General features: G+C 28.0%; 6 protein-coding genes across 9 annotated transcripts; 3 read left to right on the top strand and 3 right to left on the bottom strand.

The window, feature by feature from the left end:
- Positions 1-91: 91 nt before the first annotated feature.
- On the bottom strand, positions 92-2,766 carry LOC111688475 (neuronal acetylcholine receptor subunit alpha-2). Its single transcript, XM_023450991.2, has 4 exons — positions 2,573-2,766; positions 1,344-1,546; positions 659-1,286; positions 92-595 (listed from the first exon to the last, which is right to left on the bottom strand). Exons 1-4 carry the CDS (start codon positions 2,640-2,642, stop codon positions 195-197), a joined length of 1,302 nt encoding a protein of 433 aa, XP_023306759.2. The 5' UTR covers positions 2,643-2,766; the 3' UTR covers positions 92-194.
- Positions 2,767-3,618: 852 nt separating this feature from the next.
- Positions 3,619-5,418, top strand: LOC111688567 (neuronal acetylcholine receptor subunit alpha-5-like). Its single transcript, XM_023451081.2, has 4 exons — positions 3,619-3,913; positions 3,991-4,169; positions 4,304-4,955; positions 5,024-5,418. Exons 1-4 carry the CDS (start codon positions 3,850-3,852, stop codon positions 5,368-5,370), a joined length of 1,242 nt encoding a protein of 413 aa, XP_023306849.2. The 5' UTR covers positions 3,619-3,849; the 3' UTR covers positions 5,371-5,418.
- A 675-nt stretch (positions 5,419-6,093) lies between these two features.
- Positions 6,094-6,991, top strand: LOC111688514 (COX assembly mitochondrial protein homolog). 2 transcript variants are annotated; one of them, XM_046951567.1, is made up of 3 exons: positions 6,094-6,254; positions 6,321-6,636; positions 6,715-6,991. In XM_046951567.1, the coding sequence occupies exons 1-2, from the start codon at positions 6,194-6,196 to the stop codon at positions 6,623-6,625; spliced, it is 366 nt and encodes a 121-aa protein (XP_046807523.1). In that variant the 5' UTR covers positions 6,094-6,193; the 3' UTR covers positions 6,626-6,636; positions 6,715-6,991. The 2 variants fall into 2 exon arrangements, with proteins under 2 accessions (XP_046807523.1, XP_023306804.2); XM_023451036.2 differs by lacking the exon at positions 6,715-6,991 and having other exon boundaries at positions 6,321-6,695.
- On the bottom strand, positions 6,661-7,521 carry LOC111688503 (tRNA-splicing endonuclease subunit Sen2). The gene is made up of 2 exons (XM_023451025.2): positions 7,013-7,521; positions 6,661-6,957 (listed from the first exon to the last, which is right to left on the bottom strand). Exons 1-2 carry the CDS (start codon positions 7,491-7,493, stop codon positions 6,683-6,685), a joined length of 756 nt encoding a protein of 251 aa, XP_023306793.2. The 5' UTR covers positions 7,494-7,521; the 3' UTR covers positions 6,661-6,682.
- Positions 7,522-9,028: 1,507 nt separating this feature from the next.
- On the top strand, positions 9,029-14,553 carry LOC111688167 (V-type proton ATPase subunit H). Of its 3 annotated transcripts, XM_023450648.2 has the most exons (9): positions 9,029-9,140; positions 9,214-9,267; positions 9,429-9,907; positions 11,530-11,748; positions 12,703-12,837; positions 12,904-13,029; positions 13,093-13,529; positions 13,591-13,704; positions 13,857-14,553. In XM_023450648.2, exons 2-9 carry the CDS (start codon positions 9,222-9,224, stop codon positions 13,933-13,935), a joined length of 1,635 nt encoding a protein of 544 aa, XP_023306416.2. In that variant the 5' UTR covers positions 9,029-9,140; positions 9,214-9,221; the 3' UTR covers positions 13,936-14,553. The 3 variants fall into 3 exon arrangements, with proteins under 3 accessions (XP_023306416.2, XP_023306430.2, XP_023306424.2); XM_023450662.2 differs by lacking the exon at positions 11,530-11,748 and having other exon boundaries at positions 9,033-9,140; XM_023450656.2 differs by having other exon boundaries at positions 9,126-9,267.
- Positions 14,554-15,565: 1,012 nt separating this feature from the next.
- Positions 15,566-19,742, bottom strand: LOC111688320 (cytochrome c). The gene is made up of 2 exons (XM_023450810.2): positions 19,600-19,742; positions 15,566-16,412 (listed from the first exon to the last, which is right to left on the bottom strand). Exon 2 carries the CDS (start codon positions 16,379-16,381, stop codon positions 16,055-16,057), a length of 327 nt encoding a protein of 108 aa, XP_023306578.1. The 5' UTR covers positions 16,382-16,412; positions 19,600-19,742; the 3' UTR covers positions 15,566-16,054.
- Between the last annotated feature and the right edge of the window lie 270 nt (positions 19,743-20,012).

The following is a 20,012-nucleotide window of genomic DNA, read 5'->3' as shown; positions in this document are numbered from 1 at the left end:
AACTATATCAAATTTTACCCTTTCTTACTTACACACATGCACACATATTTGACCACTACCTAATTATAATTAGGAACAGTTAACAAATTTATTATAATTTGTTTTTTAATATATTTCTTTAAAATTTAATTACTACATATAAGATTAAAAATATACAATATTTGGAATTATTTTAATATACCAAAGCACAATAGTTAAACAGAATAAGCAATTGCCAAAATCATAAACAAAAGACAGTAGATCAGAAAACATATACGATCGAAAGCAGTTGCCAATAGCACCCAATCGAATTGTATGGAACGACTTGTGGGTAATTGATTGGGATTGATATGAGTGGGATCTGTAGTTTCACTTTGATCGGGATTGTCATATACATGTTCACCCAACTCCTTAGTGCCATTATTTAATAGTGATTGAGGTTCGGCTTCTAATGTAAACTGACTGAGAAGAAGAACTCGACCCACAACACCATTCAATAGATTTTTAAGAAACTCGGGAACGCGTTTCTTATGTTTGGCAGTAGAAAGATACAGAACAATAACAGAAATAATGGTGGATAAACTTAGCATTAGCAAACTGGAGCTGTAGAATAAAACTGAAAAGTTGAAAGGCAAGATTTAGTTGTATGTCTTCAAAATGTTTTTCTTCTTAAACTTACCAACTAAAGGTGTATTTTCTGCCAAAATGGGCAACATTTGAGCAAAATACATAAGAAAGGCTGCCACAACGACAATAACAATACCATTGAGTAGAATTTTTTCACCCATTTGAGGAGGCAACCAAAATGTTGAGAGACACAACAGTATAATACATGAAGCAGGCGTAAAAATCACAGCCGAATACATAGATGAACGTCTTTGCAAAGTAAAAGTATACTCTAGATAACTATAGAAGTCTTGGGTGACATATTGCGACTTAGCATCGCTAATATCCCATTCGGTGGATTTTATAAGATCTGAATAGTCCAATGTTTCATTTATTTCTACAAATTTCGGGAAAATATTCGTCATGGTCCAAGTGCCTATTTTCAATTTGCACGTTTGAGTGTCATAAGGCCATAATTTTAAATTTAAGTTACAATAGGCCGTATAGACTACGGGAGGTACCCATATAAAACTGCCATCTGATGCTAAAAGAGCCTGAGTATCACCCATATAATCACCCTCGTTACCAGCACTATTGAGTAGGGTGATATCGGGTTTCCATATTTCACGCGAACGTAAGTGTATTGTGGTAATGTTATCAAAATATTCGGGTCGCCAAGTACGTCCTCCATCTTTCCAACGCTAGAATATTTATTTCATTATTTATTTAGACAGATTACTCTTTTGTTTGTTACTTACAAGGGTAACCCATCCATGCACGGTCATTTTGCCATTAAGCTCATCGATATCGATGTAGCCGACCGACATAAATATCGTTGTGTTTGTCTTTTGTGAGGGTGTAGCCATGGGATGTGCCGTCTTATCATAGTTTGTAAATAGTTGCACATGCAAGCGATCCAAAGTGGTGATATTATATGAATCGCTGCTGCCATCATCGTCGGCTAAATTAATAAATTGAAGACAAAGAACACAGTCAAGAAAAAAAACCCGGTAATATTTACTTTGCAACATGTTTACGAGTATTTTCATTAGCAATGTTTATGAAGGGAATACATACATACATGTGTATTTATGTATGTATGCATTTGAATTGATAACAACAACCTTGTGTTTTAATAAATGTTTTAAATATAGAGAGCCTATTTTCAATAAAATACATATTAACAGTTATGTTTTATAAGTTTAATTTAACTAACGATCAAGGATGTAAGACGAATTTATTTAAATTATTCAAGAGATATTCTTACATACATTCCTTATATAACAAAACGAATTAAAAGGTTTAATATACGTAAGTGATGAGTCTGTTATTTAACGCATCATATATGCTAAAATTATACTGCCAAATTTTTGCTGATCATTAGATAATTGATCAATGCTCCAACATAAGAACCCTGTATAATGTAACAATCTTTTTTCGATCTTTTAAACTTGTAAAACAACGTTAAAAATTACAAATTATAATTTTACTTTTCATAAATTTTATATCACTAGATATTAGAAAACAACATAAAACAAAATAATTTATACTTTGAGGACGTTAAAAATTCAGCTTTGATATCTGTTGATTAATAACTTAGTCCCAATTCCTTACATGAAACCTTATTATATCAAACCAATCGCTAAAAGCGGAAACACGAGTAATGCGTCTCACATTTTTCATCTCTGTTAAGGTCAACCTAAACATTTCCTAATGTAATTGCAAGTCTTTATGTCTGATATTAACTAATTGTATATATTCATATTTTAACTTTATTTTCGTCGTATTATTCAATTTACATTGTACTTCAATTAAAAAAATATATACTTTAAACATTTGAAAATACTCGTATATTTGACTCTTTATTATGTGCATTTTTTTATAATTTTATAAAACACAAATTATTTAATCGCCATAGATTTCAATTTGTCATAAATTCAAACAAGAAGAAAAAACACTCAATTCTTTCACTTTGTTTGAAACTTACAAATCACACCCTGCGCTAAAAGTAAAATTATTCCAAATATGAACGTGGCACTACGGCAGGAAATAAACATGTTTTTATAACTTTTTTATCACAAATTAAATTCTTTAAGAAACCCTCAGTTTAATAAATTTAATATTTTTTTGCAGTTTTAGTTTAATTGGATTTTTTTTTTTAGTAAAAGACCGTTAATATTTTTTAAGCGATGATTACAGCAAGAGACTCAATGTAGAACTGAAATTACTGTATTTACTCTAACGATAACTTAGAGTAACCGTTACTGAGGACAAAAAATGTCTTGACACGAATTAGTACGATGATAAAAAAAAGCAAATGAGTATGAATATCAGCGAGAGTGTAGTCAAGGGAGAGATTGTTTCTAAATTGAGATATCATAGGGGTTTAATGGTTAAAATGTATAGAGATTTATTTCATAATTATTACAATTGCCGCTACAACGCGATAATTTATAAGAAAGGTATAAGTTTGACATCGAAGTATTACTTCCTACATTGAAGATCTCAAGTAGTTAATTGAAATTTGAAAATATGATAAATGCGGCGTTTTAACTGCATCATTTTTATTACCTAGACCTTATGGATCTTTTACATTTAACGTTAGCCAGATTACATACAAGTCCTTGTAATCATTTTTTAATTTCTATTATAAGTTTTAAAAAATGACAGGACAGTTTATAGTTTTCATATAAATTGATCATAAACTTGCGATAAACATCCATAATTCTATGTTTCTTAAATAGAACGATTTAATAATAAAATAAATACGTTCTAAAAATAGCTAATTTTAAATTCACACGAATTTAATTCACTTCTCAAATCACACTCAAATTTCGCTTAAGATTACTTTAATTTGAAAGAAAATTAATTTTCAACATTTTTGGACATTTTATCTTTCAAGAAGATCACACTGTAAGGTAATTGTTTAGAGATTTAACGAGACATGTGATGATAAATTTCAACTTAAATACTATTATTTATTATTTTCACCCGCATTATATCTAAATTTAGTCGATAAAGAGACGTTTACTTCTTGTTTGTTTGCAACAATCACCTTAATTGAGCAACAACACCGACCAACAAAAACACTCGAAAGCAACAAAAAAAAAGAAACAAATTCTATTTATGAGACACTAAATAAAGATGAACAGAAAATCATCATCAAGCCCCATCACAATGACAGAAGATAATAGAGAGATTTAGTTGAAATTCAAACGCTAACGGGAGCACTTTGAAGTCGGCATTAGGACGAGTGCTAAAAAAATGTTGTGGTTAATTTTGAATTTAATTTTAATCTCCGTATTTAATTTTAATGCAGGAGAAAAAAGTAAGTGTCTATTCTGGTTAAAAAAAATACATTTTATTTTAAAATTGTAGATTAATTGACATAAAACTTATTTCTAGTATATGCAACGGATGATACCAGAAATGCTTTACTAAAAGATATTTTAAATAATTATCAGCCATCAGCTAGACCTGCTCATGCTAATGAAACTATTATGTTATTTGTAAATATTGAAATACAACATTTTGATTATCGCGAAAAAGATGGAGCGTTTCATTTAGTAGGATTGCTTCAGGTGGTAAGTTTGTATTTAACAAATAAAAAATAGAAATAAACTATTTCGAATACAATTTTAAAATGTTAAATGAAGAAGTTAATTGAATGCAGAAACCGAACATTGATCTTTACATTTACTTGCTCAAATACTTTCAGAAATGGCGTGATCCTAAATTAGTGTGGAATCCTCAAAGTTATGGCAATATGAGTCATATATTAATAAGTCAAAGATACATATGGGTGCCCGATTTGGAATTCTACAACAATGCTCCCGATAAATTTATCCGAATGCATCGTAATGGTTTTGTAACGGTCAAAAATGACGGCGTGGTATTCTGGAGTGATTCTATAGATGTTAATGTGTTCTGTACTGCTGACATGAAAAACTGGCCACATGATAAACATGAATGCAACATAATTTTAGGTTCATGGACATTCGATGGTTTCGAAGTGGATATAATGCATTTAGAACCGAATTCTAGTATGACGTTCAGTTCCATTGATATGAAAAATATGGAATATAAAATTACTTCATTTAGTGGAAACCATACCAGTAAATATTATTCCTGTTGTCTACAACCATACGTAACAATGGACTATGATATAACTTTTCAACGACAGTCCTCATATGTGGTAATATTTCGGATGCCTGCTTTAATCATAATACTCTTCACATTGATTGGTTTGAGAATGGAACCGAATAGAAAGGAAAAACTATGGTTAAATGGCTTAAGTTTAATACTAATATCATGGCAATTAATATATTTTGCCAAAAATATTGCACACTTCCATGGAACGCCTTACATAGGTAAATGAAATGATTTATAGGTTATTGATATCTACTTTAACAATATCTATTTATATTTATCATTCCAGTGATCTTCTTTAGTACAAGCCTAGTTATGGTCACCTTAGCACAACTATTAGCTGTATTTTCACTTTATGCCAGCCTTTCAAATTTTAAAGGTTACCTACCGGTTTTTATAGAAATATTTTTAAATTTCTCTTTTACCAGATATTTGGTACCGATTGAAACTAAAAATACAGATCATTCGGAAGCGAATGGTCAGTTTGAGGAGGTTAAATTGGACGATACTTCAAATTTAATTGATCGAAATTTATCTACGAATGATTGGTTAAGATTTGCCAAAGTATTAAATATTTTAGCATTTTTATCGTTTAGTTTTATATTTTTAGTTTTATCATCAGTGTGTTTTGTTTAATAATAATATTTTAAAAATAATATTACAATATTAAATATAAAAATAAAGTATATATTTACAATATATTAGTTTAAAATTTTTTTGTAAATACTTTTAAAAATAATAAAATTTTTTGGTAAAAATTTATTTTTAGGTTAGACATTGATTGAAAACGTTTTGAATAGAATAATTATTCTAGGTATAATAATCGGTATAATATCGTTTGGCTTATTGGGAAATAATTTTTCATACAAATGAATTGAAATAAAATCCAAATCATGATGTAAAAAGAAAGGTCGGAGGGTTTCGGCAACAAACACAATAATTTTTTGTTGTGTAGAGTTGGGTTTTGTCAAAATGAAATTTCTAAAATTGAAAAATAATAAACATTGGAAAGAAATTATTCTTGTGTATTTCACAATATTACCCACAAAACCGTAGTTACATTTAGCTTGTATCTGCAGCAGGACAATATTTTAAATCTTCTTCATTTGAATTTTCTTATTTGAAAAGTTTTTGTGAACATTTTAATTCATAATTTTATATATTTTTTTTTTTTGCTTTGAAAACACAAATACAACCCAAGCACTTTTTAAATAAACAAATAAAAATCAGCTGCCTTAACGATTTCACCTTACTTAGTGCATCCTGATCAAAATTTTCAAAAAGTAGTAAGAAATATAAGACAACTGTGAACATTACTTTTGCTAAGTTTCATTGACACTTAAACAGACTTCGTCAGCTGAAGATAAAAATAAAAACATCTGTTCAACGTTATTGAACAGATGTACAATTACGGCAATTCATTAAAATATTACATTTATAATCAGAAACGAAAAATAAGATGAATGTTGAGGCAGGAGCTGGAATCAATACGTTTAATCCCAAAAATCCTCATGGCAAAGGTAAGAAACACAAAAATATATAAAGAAAAAAACATATTTAAAAATTTTTTCCTCTTCTCATAATAGGCGACCCAAATGATCTCACCCTTCGCAAAGTAGAGATAGAAGTTCTAATACCCAAAATTATGCGTGATAGAGCCAAGGAAACTCACTGCAGTAATGAGGTAAAGGCATTTGAAAGCTGCTGCAAGGACCAGGGTATATTGATGGTAGCAACATGTCGTAAACAGAATTCAGCTTTAAAAGAATGTCTCGCAAATTGGTATAGTAATGAGACATTTAAGGAGGAATGCAAACAAATCTATCTACAAGAACGTTCAGAATATAGACGTACTGGAATACCCAAGAAGCATAGGGTGGAAAAAATCTAGTAATAAATCATGTAACTAAATATAGAAATTAAGCATTTGATTGAAAAAAATAAAAGTTTATTTTATTGTATTTTGGTTTTGAACATAAGAGGTGCAGTTAAATCTACGTATTATCATTTCTGAAATTTCTACAGCAGATATCGATTCGAGGCTTGCAAATTGGAAATTACTGGGTTTATGAACCTCTAGGATTAAAACATCTTTGTCGGAAGTTTCGGCAATGCGTTGCAAACCTTTGATATTTTTGGAATTTAGGTGTTCTGTATCTGATGGAGTGTTTATAACAACTACAAAACTGGCATGATAAAAACGTGGTCCTTTGCGATAAATTACTGAAAATAAATATTTTTTTAGTTTTTAAATTAATATTGAGAAACTTTTACTTACAATAATTGCCTCCGAATTTCAAGCCACTTTTCACCACCCAACCTTTTGACTTTAAATAAACATAAGAAGCAAATGATTCTACAAATAATTTATTTACTTTCAAGCTTTGTTGAAGAAATCTTTGATATTCCATTTCCTTTTTATCGAAATCATATATTTTAAGTACTTTTAGATAATAACTTAAGAAAAAAGCTTCTTCTAAACTTAAACTCAAAGTCTCTTCTACTTCATGTTCTTTTGTCATCGCTGTCACAGAATTCTGACTTTGGATTACAACTTTTGGAATACTTCGTGACTGACTTCCTTTACCATAAAAACCATTGTCATAAATAGCTATTATGTCCACTTTCGTATACACTTCCACCGATATCCCAGTAAATATACCCTCATATTGTTTATTAGAATCTGTGTTAGGAAATGGGTTTATTTGCCATTTGTTATTAGAACCTTTTTTACGTTTAAGATGTGGTGTAAAAAACATTATTGTGGTGTGCAACAATTACTAGTGACCAGGGTTGGAAAATTTAGTACTATTGTACTAATCAATAATAGAACGGTATTTCAAGAAGATTTAAGATACTTTTTCTAAATTGAAAAAAAAAATTTAATCATACTATGTATTTATATTCCATTTCATAAGAATATTCAGGCAAAGTCATTTTCCAAATTGGATGATTATTTATATAATTACAAATAATAATATAAAAGTCGAATATTCATATGATTACAAATTGCGTTATTTCTAAATTTGTCGGTCAAAAAATTTTTATTTTCGCAATAAGCTTTACTTGGCTAGTTGTTAAATAGCCCCATAAATAGTGATTAGTATGGGTTTTTGTAAAATTATAGTTAATTTATATTTAAAATAAATTGTTATAGTGTTTTTTACTCAATTTAATTCAATGTAATTTATAGACTCTTATTTCATCGATAGTAGAGATCAGATCGACGGATCTTCCGATTTTTGATATGTCGATCTAGCGATATGTCAATTATGGACGTAAATAAGGCTATGGTCAATTTATTTTAAGATTATGAACAGAACACCTTGATCGCAGGCTCCGGTTGTATGGAAGCTAGGTGAAACTGATTTTTATCAATTAAATAGTTGATTATAGTTAAATTGTTGATTCTAAGTCTATAGGTATACTCTGGAGTGGTTGTAAGAGCAGTATTTAAAAAAGTTATAAACATCAACACAAGCTTATACACCCATAATTCCCTAAACATTCTGGTATTACTGAAGTTAGTGTGGAGAGACAGATATAGACCGGACCAATCTATTTCTGTTGTCAAGTAACTATGTACCTATCTAAAACAACTTCACTAAAATTGTATTCACACATAAACCTGAATAAAATTGTTCCTGGTTTAAAGAAAATGTCACTTACCTTCCCATTAACATCAATGATTGTTGGCAGACATTAGTTATGTTGTTGTTTCTTGTTGTTCATAAACTTGTTTGAAAAGATTTTAATTTTTCAACTTTTTTTCACTATTTTTCACTTTATTTTTTGCCACACATTTTCATTTTGGTACATATTTTTTTCTAACTTAAGTAGCTGATTTTTTAAATATATTTTTTCTACAATAATTCTCAACACTACATTTATTTCAAATTTTATTATTCTTGATTATTTTTTTGCTTATTTCTTTAGTTATTTAGAATATTTTAACTCAACCAAATATTTCTTCTTAAATTGAAAAAATTACGGTAAATATTGCGCCAAAAGTTTGACATGTCTCTCTTTCAACAAAAATAAAAATACGGCGAATTAAAAGATACAAAGAGAGAGCAGCTATAATCATAAAATATTATACGTTAAATGATATTATTGATTATTAACTAAATATTAATGTCATTTTGTTCTACAATAAATAGTTTTATATTTAAAAAGAAAACTTTTGTTATACTTATATTTTAAGTTTTAGTAATTATTAAACGTCACTTGTTTATTTTTCTTTTGATATTATTTCCGAACACCTCCTACGGCAAATTTGATGCAGCAACTCTGTTTAATTTTCTTATTACGGCGAAAAAGTCACAAGACCTGTCAGCTGAATATTGGTTGGTCGTATTAGCAAAAGACGAAAAATTTTTCCTAGGCAATTTCTCAGCTATTTTGTGGTAAAAAATTTATAATTTTCCGAGAAAATCTCTATAAAAATTTTCAATTTTGCTTTTATTAACTAATTAACAGAAGTAAAAATGTCTGACGTCAAGGATTTAATGAATTTACCCGATGAAAGTGTTGGTAAGTTTTGGCTAAAACGCAGTAATTAAACAGAGAAAAATCGAAATGTCTCTACACTTCATTGCTTGCAATTTGCAGTCAATGACAGCCTGATAAATATTGCACAGCTCCAAGTTATCTGATCAATAAATGCAATTAATAATGTTATTATTTTCTTTAAGATATGATTGCAGCCACTTCGGTGTTGCAACAACAGGCTGCTGACATCCGTTCCAAAACCATCAACTGGGCTTCGTACATGCAATCTCAGATGATTTCCCAAGGGGACTATCATTGCATTACTGCTCTGGACAAATCAAAAGCTGCTTACTTGCAATCCAACCCAGCACAGGCTGTCAAAACATTGTTGAATCTTTTGTCCCACGTCTCCAAAGACTCGACCATTCAGTATATTCTTGTCATGATTGATGATTTGTTGCAAGAAGATCGCTCTCGTGTCGACTTCTTCCACGAATACTGCTCCAAACATAAGGAATGCGTTTGGGGTCCCTTCCTCAATTTATTGAATCGTCAAGATGGTTTCATTGTTAACATGTCTTCACGCATCTTGGCTAAGATGGCCTGCTGGGGTCATGAAATGATGCCCAAGTCAGATTTGAACTTCTATTTACAATTCTTGAAAGATCAATTGACCGTTCACGTAAGTTGAATGTTTTTTGTTTTATTAATTTCTTAATATAGGGTGTTTGTTTGGTTTCGGGGAATAATTATATATTTTTTTATTATTTCGTCATCGACATAAATAAATACATAAATAAGATTTTACCATTAAATTTTAAAGAAAAGGAAATTAAAGTTCTTTATAATAACGGTACAATGTAAAAATTCAGTTTGTTCACAGTATCTTAATCTGAATTATTTACTTTTATCGAAATTTTCAAAAACACTAAATTTTTGTCTATTTCTTGTTTTAAACACAAATTTCGAATAAGTTTAATAAGAAGTTAAAAATGATTTGATTTTTAAATTTGTTTATGTTGATGAAATTAAAGTACCATTTTTTATTTATGAATATTTTGTTATACTTGCTTTTATACACTCGTTTATTTTTTGCAAACCTTTTTTAACTAACAATCATAAAAAAACATTTATTAATATAAAAAAATAGCACATCATTGATAATTTTATAATACTAATAAGAAATTTGAAAATTGAAATACTCATGATTAATTCTGAAAAATATAAAAAAATAACAAATCTTAAATTAAATAATATGTAAATAGTTAAACAAATTAATTAATAATCACTTAAAAAACAACTCATATTTTCAATTAAACTGAAATAATATCTCATTAATTGCTACTATATATATTCATTTGGTATCATGTAGTTTTAAGTTATTTTTTATATAAAAACATTTTTTTTAAATTTTGCTCATTATTTGATTGTTATTTATTGAAGTTTTTTAGTTTTTCTTTTTATTTTGGAATGAAAAATTTTAAATTTGTACATTGTAGCATTGTTGCATTGGTTTGCAGAAAAATACATATATAAATATGTACATATAGAAAATAAGATTTGGCTGCTAGTAGAATTTTTTTATTTTATTACATGGTCGCACAATATTTACACAAATGCATGGAAATCACACACATCTATTATAAATTTTTTTCATTCATGAAACCAAGTAATGTTCTCAAAATCATAGACGAATAACAAATTTTAATTTGAATACAAACCCTTAGAACATTATTGGTTTCAATATTTATTAGTTCCGCACTCTATTTGGTGAAATAAAATATACACAAGCAACAAATAAAATCCACACTTCTTAAAAACTAACCCTAAAGCTGCATTTGAAAAGATATAAGGAGTCATTTATAAAATTATCGACATAAACTACGTTTGAAAGGCGTTTTCATAATTTTAAGACGGTTTCTTGTTAATAACATACCAAACAAAATCACACCTGAATGGAATAATGTTTGTGTTCTGTTTTCTGGTTGCCATGAATCAACATCAAAAACAAAATTCGTTTAAATTAAAAACAAACATTAAATAAAAATTATTTTTTTTCTTTTTCCTCTACCATCTAATGTCCACAATAAAAATTTAAATTGCGAAATCAAAATATATACAACAACACCAACTCAACAATCAACAACAATAACAACACTATCTATCCACTGTCGTATAATGTTAATCAAAAAACAATGCACAACAATTTTTGTATAAATTAAAATTGCATATTTTTTTGAAACTTAATTTATATGTGAATTTATCACCCCAACAACAATTGAACGAATAAAAACACTTCAACAGTGCAAGGCCTACATTAATGACATGGCTAATCTAGCTAAACGTGTCCAAACAATTGTGGTACACTCACACGCACATAGCAAAGATCATCATGGTAAAGAGCATCACGGTAATCAGTATAGTCCCTATGGAGCCCATCATGATCAACCCCTTAATGAGTCGTATCGTGAGCTATCACCCGAACAACAAGCTGCTGTTGCTGAGGGCAAAACCATTATACCGGTAGTGTTTCCTAGAGTATAAAATTATTAACAAATGACAAAGAATCACAGCATAAACGGGAAGAATAGTCATCCATTGTTAATTTAGGAATAGAATTTTGTGTGATTTGAATGTTTTGTACCCAACAACACACATTTCTCAATGAACCGCACGCAATTTTTTTGTTAGTTTTAAAGTTCAACAGTTGAAATTTTCTCCTGAATGCTAGGGTTAATTAATTGCTTTCCTTCAATTACTTTCTTACTAACGCTACTAACCGTCTTTCAAAGCTCAAAGAAAAACATACAAAGAGTACAGCTTTTGATGTAGTGAAAAATTATTTTATTAATTTAGTTTAAATTTTTCATTTATGTCTGTTGCTAAAGTGGTGGAGAAATTAATATTGTCTTCTTGCTTTCGAATACAGGTTTATAAAATCCGTTTTTATGTACTTAATATGTTTAAGAACAATTTTAACTAGAAATTTACAATTTCGATTTGAAAATTTTTCAATTTCGTATAAATAGTATTTTTTTTTTTTTTTTGAAATATTCTACGAGTTTTATCGCAGAGAAAAATATTCAAATATTACAAAAAGTTTTTTTTTCACATAAAAGTTTTCACTTATAAATTTTTATATAAAGATTTAAAAAAATCTTTTCAATTTTAAATCCTTTTTTATTTTCTTTTTAATCTTGATATCTACATTATTTTACAAACTCGACGCTTTTTCTTAGTAGAATACTTTGTAATTTTTGGTGTCGGTTTTCTGTTCTATTGCTTTTTTATGATTTTATTTGTAGTTTAAACTTGGTGTTGCGTTTATGATTTATTAAAAAAAAAAAATTCCCAATTTTTTAATTAATTTTTTACTAATACAAACTCCAAAAAAGTTTTTATTAAATATCACAAACCAATAATTAAACAAATAATTATTTTTAAAATTTACCAAAAAAAAAAAAAAAACATAAATAGGCCAATGAGTATATACAATCTGTGGCTCGTTGCTTGCAAATGATGTTACGTATTGATGAATATCGTTTTGCTTTCGTCAGTGTCGATGGCATTAGCACTTTAATACGTATTTTGTCATCTCGTGTAAACTTCCAGGTAAGTTTTAAACAAATTTTAATAGAATAAAAAAGAATAAAGTAAAACATTTCTTAATACATTTAGGTTCAATACCAATTAGTATTCTGTTTGTGGGTATTGACTTTCAATCCTTTGTTGGCCACCAAAATGAACAAATTCAGCGTTATTCCCATTTTGGCTGATATTCTTAATGATTGCGCTAAAGAAAAGGTAAATAATTTACAAAGTACAGTTTTTTTTTAAATATTTAAAAGTTTTTTTTTACTGTTATAGGTAACTCGCATCATTTTGGCTGTCTTCCGCAATTTGATTGAAAAACCAACCGATAACCAAGTTGCCAAAGAACACTGCATTGCCATGGTTCAATGCAAGGTTTTGAAACAATTGTCCATTTTGGAACAACGTCGCTTTGACGATGAAGACATTACCTCCGATGTCGAATATCTTACTGAGAAATTGCAAAACTCTGTACAAGATCTTAGTTCATTCGATGAATATGCTACTGAATTGCGTAGTGCTCGTTTGGAATGGTCTCCCGTACACAAATCTGCCAAATTCTGGCGTGAAAATGCTCAGCGTTTGAATGAGAAGAACTACGAATTGTTGCGCATTTTGGTACATCTTTTGGAAACATCTAAGGATGCCATTATTTTGTCCGTCGCTTGTTTCGATATTGGAGAGTATGTTCGTCATTATCCCAGAGGAAAACAGTAAGTTGAAAATATTTATTTTTTTATGAAATAATAATAATAATTATTTGTTTTATTTTAGCGTTTTGGAACAATTAGGTGGCAAACAAATTGTTATGCAATTGTTGGGTCATGAAGATCCCAATGTACGTTATGAAGCTCTTTTGGCAGTACAAAAATTGATGGTGCACAACTGGTAAGACACCTACGAAGATATCATATTAAATTTTAGTCAATAAATATTTTTTTATTTTTAATCAAAATTCATTTAATCATTTAATATTTTAGATGAATTCTCAAGATAACTCAAGCAATTTTTTCCTTTCTTTAAAATTTTCTTTTCTCTAGGGAATATTTGGGCAAACAACTTGAAAAGGATAGCGAAACCCAAAAGCAGGGTTCAGCCCCAATTAGCGGCAAGGCCTAAACTATGTGCAATCTGCCTCAAACTTAATCATATAAATACTATTAAAATATACTAAAAACTGCAACAATAATTAAAAAGAAATGTTATTTAAAATATAAGTTTAAAAAGCAACTCCCCATTAACAAATTACATATTTAAAATAAGTTCATGTTGTTGTTTTTTATCGTTTCTAACAAAGGATTTTTGCAATTGAAATCATTATATTAACCACAACATCTATGGCTCTCCTGAAAAAGTAGCTTCTCCTTTATTGTTTATCAAAATCATTCCAAAATTTGTTTTATTATATATATATTTTTTCTTATAAGATTGTGTGCAAAAATTTTTTAAAAGTTTTGTTGTGTTTGTAAATATTCTCTTAACTCCAAAAAATTCTTTGTGACTTGTTAAGACATATTCTTGTCATCCTTTATTAAAAATAAAAAAAGTATTGTACTCTGTAGTTAAACAAATTAAATAAATATCAATATGTATTTTGAAATTAACGCAAATGGTCACCTTTAATTAGTATTTAAGTTTGGCCTCTCTGGTCCTTACCGTTATTTTTTTTTTGTGTTTTATTGTTTTTGTTTTGTTTGCCTTGTTTATCTACAAATAAATGATAATTTTTCCAATTAATATCAATTGTTATCTTCTTTCATACATATTTAATCTAGACGTTTATCAATCAATGTAACTTCTAAGCTACGTTCACACTTATCAAATATTTGACGAAATGACGTGACTTTATTTAAATCAATATTTTAATTTCCTTTAAATATATGTCTATATATTGAATTGCACAAACATAATATAAAAATTAGAATAAAATATAAATTTACAAAAAATAGTAGTTACGTCTTGTTTGGCAAATATTTGATAGGTGTGAACGTACCCCTTTATCAATAGAAAAAGAAAGAAAACAAAGGCAATGTAAAATATAAATTTAAATTGAAAAATATATTAAATTGCTATGGTTTTTCTTTGTTTGTTGAACGCTTAGGTGATGAATGACCCAATTTTACGAAAGACATCAAGTGGGTTATTAGATTTGGTATGAATTTATATGAATTTATTTATACATCATAAGAGGATGTTAGAAACATATTTACTTCTACATTCCCACATTTATTATTATACGTATTTGGATCACGAGATACTTTAATAAATAATAAATAAATAATGCTACACGTTTGATATTGATCACATCAATATTTTATGTTGTGTGGAAAAAAGAATGCCTGTTTTGTTGCTATTTTCAGGCCCTCACACTTTTCGATCGGAATAGTTTCAATTCCGTATTATTCCGATAAATTTTGAATTAGCTTCTTCAAAGTCTGAATTATGTAATTAGTTTTTTTTGCGTTCTCTAAAAGTAATAGAGGAATCTCGATTCGGATTCCTTTAGGAAAATACACTTTGCCTCAGCATTGCCAAAGATTTATAGAAAAAATTTTGTATGAAAATTTTCAACGTTTTTGAATTTGTCATCAAAACTGAGATTGCGATATATCTATTAAATCAGATTTATATATTATTCCTTTTCTTAAAGGATTTTTCATTGCAACTAGCCGGATTTTTCAATATTAACAAAATAAAACTACATTAGTTTAGATGTTTTTTAGTTACTTTTTATGTTTTGTTTTATTAAATTAAATTAACTTATAATTGTTTATTTGTATTTTTTCACATTTAATTTAAATAAAATTAAAATTGTCCTATTAAAGAAGGTTGGTTTAAGTTTGCTGACATTGTTGTATCCTTCTTATAAAAAATTATGAAATTTACAAAGAATCCGCCCGTAAAAAGTTTTCAAGTAAAAATATGTATAATTTTAGCACTCAAAAAACAAAAACTTCTTACAAAGAAGATTCAAATGTGCAACAACGTTTGTTTCTTGCGATAATACCAGTAACTAATTTCCTTGAACATCTCGAGAAGATACACAGAGGTCAGTTTAGTTTTGTTATTGTATTTGTTTTTATTTTCGAACTTAAACTTAAATAAGAGGATGATAGTGTTTGTTGTTGTTGTTTACATAATTGTTTGGTGGTGGTTGGTAGTGTGTTGTTGTTGCTACTAAATTTAATTACTGTTTTGTTTTTGTTGTGGGAGTTTTATTTATTTAGAATGATGAAATTTACTTGGTGGCAGATTTCAAGTAGGCGATGAGGTCTCCACGTTCATTGGGTTTCTTCAAACCGGCGAAGATCATTTTTGTGCCAGGGATGTATTTCTTGGGGTTTTCCAAGTATTCGAAGAGGGTATCCTCATTCCAGGTGATGCCCTTGGCTTTGTTGGCATCTGTGTAGGCGAAGCCGGGAGCTTGACCAGTCTTGCGACCGAACAAACCGTGCAAGTTGGGGCCAACCTTGTGTTTGCCGCCAGCTTCAACAGTGTGGCATTGAGCGCAACGTTGGACGAAGATTTTCTTGCCCTTTTCAACATCACCAGCTGGTACACCCATGTTTAGTTATTTGATTTATAAAGTGCGGACTCTAAAAATAGATAAATTAACAGAAATTATTATTGATAAATATCACATGTGATTGCTAAAGAAATGTGTTGTTATTGTTTGTTCGTTTGTTGTGGTTAATAAACATGTTTGCTTAATTGTTCTTGACAAACACGAGTACGATAATTATTGCGTCATACTAGAAGAGATAATAATAATAATTGGCTCAGGGTTCTAGAGAAAGAAGATCGTTCTTATAGATCATAGTTGGCTAGATAAACAGGTGATCAGTTATAGTAGTAGTATAGCAATGAAATTAAAATTTTTCACTTAGAAATTATGGAATTTGAATCTTAATATATGAAGAAGAAACAATTTGTTATGTTAATAGTGTTAATTGAAATGTTTTATATTTTTTAGTGTAAAACACATGTTGAAACAATTTTTTTTATAAATTTTTAAATTGTTTAAATTTTCAAAATAGTGTTTAGTTTTTATTGGAGTATTTGAGAGACATAGAGTATGACATTTCCTGAATATCCCACTTTTAACTCCCTAATATATTACTTTGAATTCTTTGTAACATGAATTCTTCTAAAGTTGTTAATTATGTTAGAATTGAATACAAACTAAAACTAAAGTTATACAAAGTTAATTAAAATTTAATAAATGATGAGGAAATGATAATCATGTAAGTGTAAAACCTGTTTTGAATCAATTTTATGAAAATTTCGTAAAATTGTTAAAATTTTTAAAAAACTTGTTTATTTTTTATTGGAGTATTTGAGAGACATAAAGTATGGAAAAAACAGAAATATCCCACTTTTAACTCCCTAATTTTTTAACCAGAAATTTCGAAGTTATCACTATGATCAAAAAAAGATTCACTAAAAAGAGTAGTTACGTTTTTTTCGTCTAAAATTTATAAAGTGTAAACGTACTTATGTTCTAAATTTTCAAAATTTTATCGAAATTGAATCCGAAATTTTGTATGAAATTTGTCAGAAAATCTTTTATCTAGAGGAAATTAGTTTGGAATGGTTGTTGTTTAGTTTAAACTTGATGTTGTACCAAAACTAAAATTACAAAATGTATGTGTTTCAATAAAAATTCCGAAAAAATCTTGAATACAAAAATTAAAACCAATTTTTAGTAATCACATAATTGTCGTCAATCTGTGATATTACACCTATGATTAAAAATAAATATTTAATTGTGATTAACTTTTAACTATTCTTATCATTTGATTAAAAATATTGCGGCCAACTATTGATATCAGCTGATATTAGTATCTCTTAAATAAGAGTATGAAACACAATAAAGTATTTATATAATCAACAACAAAAATATATTTGGGAACCAATGGAAACAAACACGCGCAATGGAAAAAATAATAAAGAAAAAAAGAGTAAAAACTATTAACAACAAATACATACATACAAAAGAGCTAGAACACAAAAAAACTACACACTAACCAAATAATTACGTAGTTTTTTTTATTATAGAAGTAGAATTTTTTTGTATTTTAACCTTGTTATTAAACTATGTATGAGTGTGTATATCTCCAATACTTTTTTTTATAAAGGAGATATAGAATTAAATACATTTCAACAAACTCTTCCGTTTTATTACTAACATGTAATATGTAAAGTGAATTTGAAAAAATGCTGGAATATTGTGAAATATGTTGTACAAAAACAAAGAGCGTGCAATTATTTGAACTTGATTTTAAATGAAAATAAAATTTAATTTAAAATGTCAAGTTAAAGACCAGTTACAAAAACGTCACGTGAAAATAGTTTTTTGTTTTTTTTTTTTTTTTTTTGTAAGTTGAAACAAGTTTTGTTTATTTGTTGATTAAGTAATAGGCATTTAAGGGTAAAAAAATGATAACAAACGGGAAATTGTTATGTATTGTAAATCATTTTTAACGGTTTCTCTTTCGAAATCACCCTCGCTCTGGTTTTACAAAATTTAAAGAAAAACACCCTGTACTAACTAACCTCATTTTTTAAGATTTTATTAAAAAAAGCAGAAAAAACAAATGAGCACAAAGTCACAACCCACAACAACCTTGTGTTTTAATTGAAAAAAACACTTTCTTTCTATTTACATATTTTCTTACAAATAAACAATAACATTTTTTAATTTACAAAAATAACATTGAAAATTTGGATAAAAGCCAAAGAAAAACAAATTAACTAAGCAAAAGAAAAGCAACAAACTAAAGAGAGGAAACATTGTATGGATAAGGGGTAAAAAGAGAGAGAAAAAAAATCAAAATACAAAAATTTAACCACTAATTAATTATATAAGAACTTCTCTTTTAAATAATAAAAATCTCTATAACAAAAAAGAATTCGATAAATTTTCACACTTTCAAATTTTTTAATAATTAATTTTGTACAAAAAAAATTGCCACATCCAAAGCAGTTTTGCAACCACGTGTTTAGACTTTGATCAAAAAAGAAGAAAAAAAAGTTGACAAAAGCATTGTAAAAAACACCTATAGCAAAAGCAAATCAAGAGAATAGCAGACTATACGTCATCATTTGATAAAAAAGTTACTCATAGTTACAGAGAGTAAAACTAAATTAAATGACATTTGCCATGAAAATCATTACAGAATTAATGTGAAAAACAAATAAAATGACATTGATCTTTGTTTTGTAATCATTAAATCACATAATTTGCTTTTTGATCTAAAAGAAAAACAATTCTTTCTCAAAAAGAAAAATAATTCATTGAGCATCTTGAGCAACAAAAGTGAAAATTTAAAGAATTTCACCCAAATAAATTCCTTTTACTCTTATGTAACTCTTCTTAGTAAGAAAAATAAAAAACTCGAAAAAGTTTACAATTTTACTTATTTTTTACCAAATTCATAATCCTGTATTTATTATTTTTCATTCACTATATAAAAACATATTAACTAACACAGGACATTATTAACATTATGTAATACATATTTTTTGAAATACAAAAAGCACCTCAAATATAAAGCAAAAAGTTTATCTCACTTTAGTGTATTAATTATACAACTCACACTTTTTTTTAATTTATTAAAAACTATTTATTGTACTTCACACTTATTTGATTTTTTTTATTCACTAATATTTTTTAGGGGTAATTTTCCAATCAGAAATTTATTCTAGAATCTCTTCTCATACAATTGTCATATATTATAAGCAAACAAGTCAGAAAAAAAAATACTTCACTTTCGTACTTACATTGAACACAAAAGATACAAAACGACTGTCGACGTTAAAAAGTTGTGCTAATGTTAAATCTACTAGGAAGTAGAAATTTTTTTTGATTATTCAAATTAAAATTCACGAGGAAGAGCATAAGATCAACGCGCGCATTTTACCTTTTTCTAAAGAGTGTTAATTTTTAAGAGAATTATTTAAAGAGATTTGCAATTGTTCGGTTTTTTTTTGTTGGTAACAGTGATGTCAATAAGATGCTTTTTCGCTTAACATTAGTAGACATTTTGTAATATGTTTGTATTAGTTGTAGATTATATATGAATTTTTATTACACAATACGATCGAAAGGATACAATTTATCAATTCCATTCCGATAGAAATTGGAATTGGTTTCGAATTTGTACTTCTTTAGAAAAAGAAGTAAAATCTTCGGA

This window comes from Lucilia cuprina, chromosome 2, assembly GCF_022045245.1.
Source record: "Lucilia cuprina isolate Lc7/37 chromosome 2, ASM2204524v1, whole genome shotgun sequence".
In the NCBI taxonomy this organism is placed as follows: domain Eukaryota; kingdom Metazoa; phylum Arthropoda; class Insecta; order Diptera; family Calliphoridae; genus Lucilia; species Lucilia cuprina.
Note: the sequence above shows the minus strand (reverse complement) of the source record. Positions and strands in the feature narration are given on the sequence as shown.

Excerpts from the sequence above, each read along its gene's own strand:
- LOC111688475 (XM_023450991.2), bottom strand. The coding sequence starts at position 2,642 with ATGTTTATTTCCTGCCGTAGTGCCACGTTCATATTTGGAATAATTTTA. Across the intron at positions 1,547-2,572 it reads TTTAGCGCAGGGTGTGATTT|CCGACGATGATGGCAGCAGC; the intron begins GTAAGTTTCAAA and ends TTATTAATTTAG. Across the intron at positions 596-658 it reads AGAAAATACACCTTTAGTTG|TTTTATTCTACAGCTCCAGT; the intron begins GTAAGTTTAAGA and ends TCAACTTTTCAG.
- LOC111688567 (XM_023451081.2), top strand. The coding sequence starts at position 3,850 with ATGTTGTGGTTAATTTTGAATTTAATTTTAATCTCCGTATTTAATTTT. Across the intron at positions 4,170-4,303 it reads TAGTAGGATTGCTTCAGGTG|AAATGGCGTGATCCTAAATT; the intron begins GTAAGTTTGTAT and ends AAATACTTTCAG. Across the intron at positions 4,956-5,023 it reads CCATGGAACGCCTTACATAG|TGATCTTCTTTAGTACAAGC; the intron begins GTAAATGAAATG and ends TTATCATTCCAG.
- LOC111688514 (XM_046951567.1), top strand. The coding sequence starts at position 6,194 with ATGAATGTTGAGGCAGGAGCTGGAATCAATACGTTTAATCCCAAAAAT. Across the intron at positions 6,255-6,320 it reads CAAAAATCCTCATGGCAAAG|GCGACCCAAATGATCTCACC; the intron begins GTAAGAAACACA and ends TTCTCATAATAG.
- LOC111688503 (XM_023451025.2), bottom strand. The coding sequence starts at position 7,493 with ATGTTTTTTACACCACATCTTAAACGTAAAAAAGGTTCTAATAACAAA. Across the intron at positions 6,958-7,012 it reads GAAATTCGGAGGCAATTATT|TAATTTATCGCAAAGGACCA; the intron begins GTAAGTAAAAGT and ends ATTTATTTTCAG.
- LOC111688167 (XM_023450648.2), top strand. The coding sequence starts at position 9,222 with ATGTCTGACGTCAAGGATTTAATGAATTTACCCGATGAAAGTGTTG. Across the intron at positions 9,908-11,529 it reads AAGATCAATTGACCGTTCAC|TGCAAGGCCTACATTAATGA; the intron begins GTAAGTTGAATG and ends ACACTTCAACAG. Across the intron at positions 12,838-12,903 it reads CATCTCGTGTAAACTTCCAG|GTTCAATACCAATTAGTATT; the intron begins GTAAGTTTTAAA and ends TAATACATTTAG.
- LOC111688320 (XM_023450810.2), bottom strand. The coding sequence starts at position 16,381 with ATGGGTGTACCAGCTGGTGATGTTGAAAAGGGCAAGAAAATCTTCGTC.